The sequence below is a fragment of the Echinococcus granulosus genome (assembly GCF_000524195.1).
Source record: "Echinococcus granulosus chromosome Unknown EG_S00279, whole genome shotgun sequence".
Lineage (NCBI taxonomy): Eukaryota > Metazoa > Platyhelminthes > Cestoda > Cyclophyllidea > Taeniidae > Echinococcus > Echinococcus granulosus.
In genome coordinates, this window is record NW_020170659.1 from 27,782 (window position 1) to 29,778 (window position 1,997).

At 42.4% G+C, this 1,997-nt stretch overlaps 1 protein-coding gene across 1 annotated transcript; it reads right to left on the reverse strand. All coding sequences in view use genetic code 11, as the record gives it.

Moving 5' to 3' along the window:
- Positions 1–1,282: 1,282 nt before the first annotated feature.
- On the reverse strand, positions 1,283–1,654 carry EGR_10833 (hypothetical protein; the record flags this gene model as incomplete). The annotated part of the gene is made up of 1 exon (XM_024500082.1): positions 1,283–1,654. One exon carries the CDS (start codon positions 1,652–1,654, stop codon positions 1,283–1,285), a length of 372 nt encoding a protein of 123 aa, XP_024345506.1.
- Between the last annotated feature and the right edge of the window lie 343 nt (positions 1,655–1,997).

Sequence of the window (1,997 nt, forward strand, 5' to 3'; positions counted from 1 at the left end):
GGACAACGCAACTTAGCAGCATACAGTAATCATGAACATACTTGTAGGAACCAAAATAGCAGGTCTCTAGGCTGATTGATGTAGAATGACATCCCTGAGGCATTTACTTAGGCAACAATGAAGCATGTAGATAAATGGTGACTCAGTTAAGTAAGTACCTCATGAACAGCTTTAATTGAGAATTTGCCAACGAACATGAGCAGTTGTAAGTGGCTCTGCTGGATATGGGAGAGGTGGGTGGTGGTATACTCATGCATTGACGTATACAAGCGTAGATGTGAATAGCAAACACCATAAATTTAGTTTTTCTTTTCCTGTCTGTCTCAACAATATCATTTCCGTTTTGCCTATTGGCATCAACACATGCAATCCAACGATCTTTGAATATTGGTCTGTTTGATTTACTGAGTGGCTTTTTTTAAGCCATGCGTAAGCGCGTGGATTCAGACCACTGGAAGTTTCTAACTGTTATTAAGACAGAGCCACCTACTGACTCATTGGAAGCGAGAAAGTGACGTGATTGTGATAGCTAGGAATAGGATAACTCCTTCTACACGAGTCGCAAGGTTACCACGTGTCATTCCTGAACTTGGCCCCTTTCCTCTTCTCAAAATGTCAACTGGAGTGATTGGAAGATATCACTGCACAATTTGAAGATGCTGAATTTGACCATTCCAATAATGCTCTTGAGATAGACAATGAATATGTGGGGAATCTATGAATAATAGATTCCAAATGCTATTAATTCTTAGAAGCAGGTTTCAATGCATCAATCCTTTTACAATCGGCTAAGTTATGGGATTTTGACTTCTAACCAAATGAGGAGAATAGATCCCAAATAAATCAACAACTGATTTGAATCCGTTTCCATGAAGAAGATGTGAGGACCCGATAATGAAATGCTCTACAGTGTGGATCATATCAAACTCTTCAGGTTGTGCGCATGTCTGAGCATGGACGCTTACTTAATACATGGGAAATGCACCGTTGCAACTCACCAATCCAAATCTATCTGTAATAATTCGCCACCAGCAAAAGCATATATGATATGCATTCCTGCAGACTATGCTCAGTATTCGTTCAGACACGAGTTGACATGAGGTGATAATGATTCACTAAAAAGTAGGAGAAATGCACGTCAGAAGAGAAAAGAGAGACTGCGTAGAAATGCGGACATCATTAATTCGCAATATAGCCGTAGTTGAGTTTAGTGATGGCGATTGCCATGGCCATGCCCGTACATACACCAGCAATGATGTGGTTCCACATGCGCACTGAGAGGTCACTGTAGTGATGGAAGATGGCGAACACATCGAGAATTGTCACGAGGCATGTAAGCACTTTTGCGCTCACTTGCAGTCTGTGACACGCTGGAGTCAGAATCGATGAATGTGACAACTGCTTGAACGATGGTGACGATGAGGGAGAGCACAATAGTCGTTGTGAGGACACCCACCATAATTAGTGTCACGTATGATGCCTCGAGGCACCTCTGCCAGTAGAGCCTTCCACATATCCATCCATCGTTAGTGAAGGCCGCGATGTTGAGCAACAAGACACCGTAGAGTACAATTGTCTCACCTACGTTTACACTCATTTCTCTTGGACTTGCACTGATCACTCGCACTGATGCTGTGAATACGCTGCTCCACATGTGGCGCGTTTGTATGCACTGCGGTATTTCAGCGGGTGTTGAGTGAACTCACTTTCAATTTAGCTCTTATTGCACACGCATTGATGTAGCGCATTGCATCAATGAGTGTGATGTGAGCAGACAGCTACATAACAGATGCTGAGGATGGTACCCATCTCCATCTCCTTTCCCGCCATATCATTTGATGCAGTGTTTCATGATCTGCATAAATTTGTGTATATTTTGTTTTAGTAGGTATACAATACCCTTCAGAGCTCCCTGCGATTACTTCCATGTTCAGTCTCTCCGTGTCTTCATTTCCATCACCTTTAATCATCACATATAGCCTCGAATTTTTGTCAAA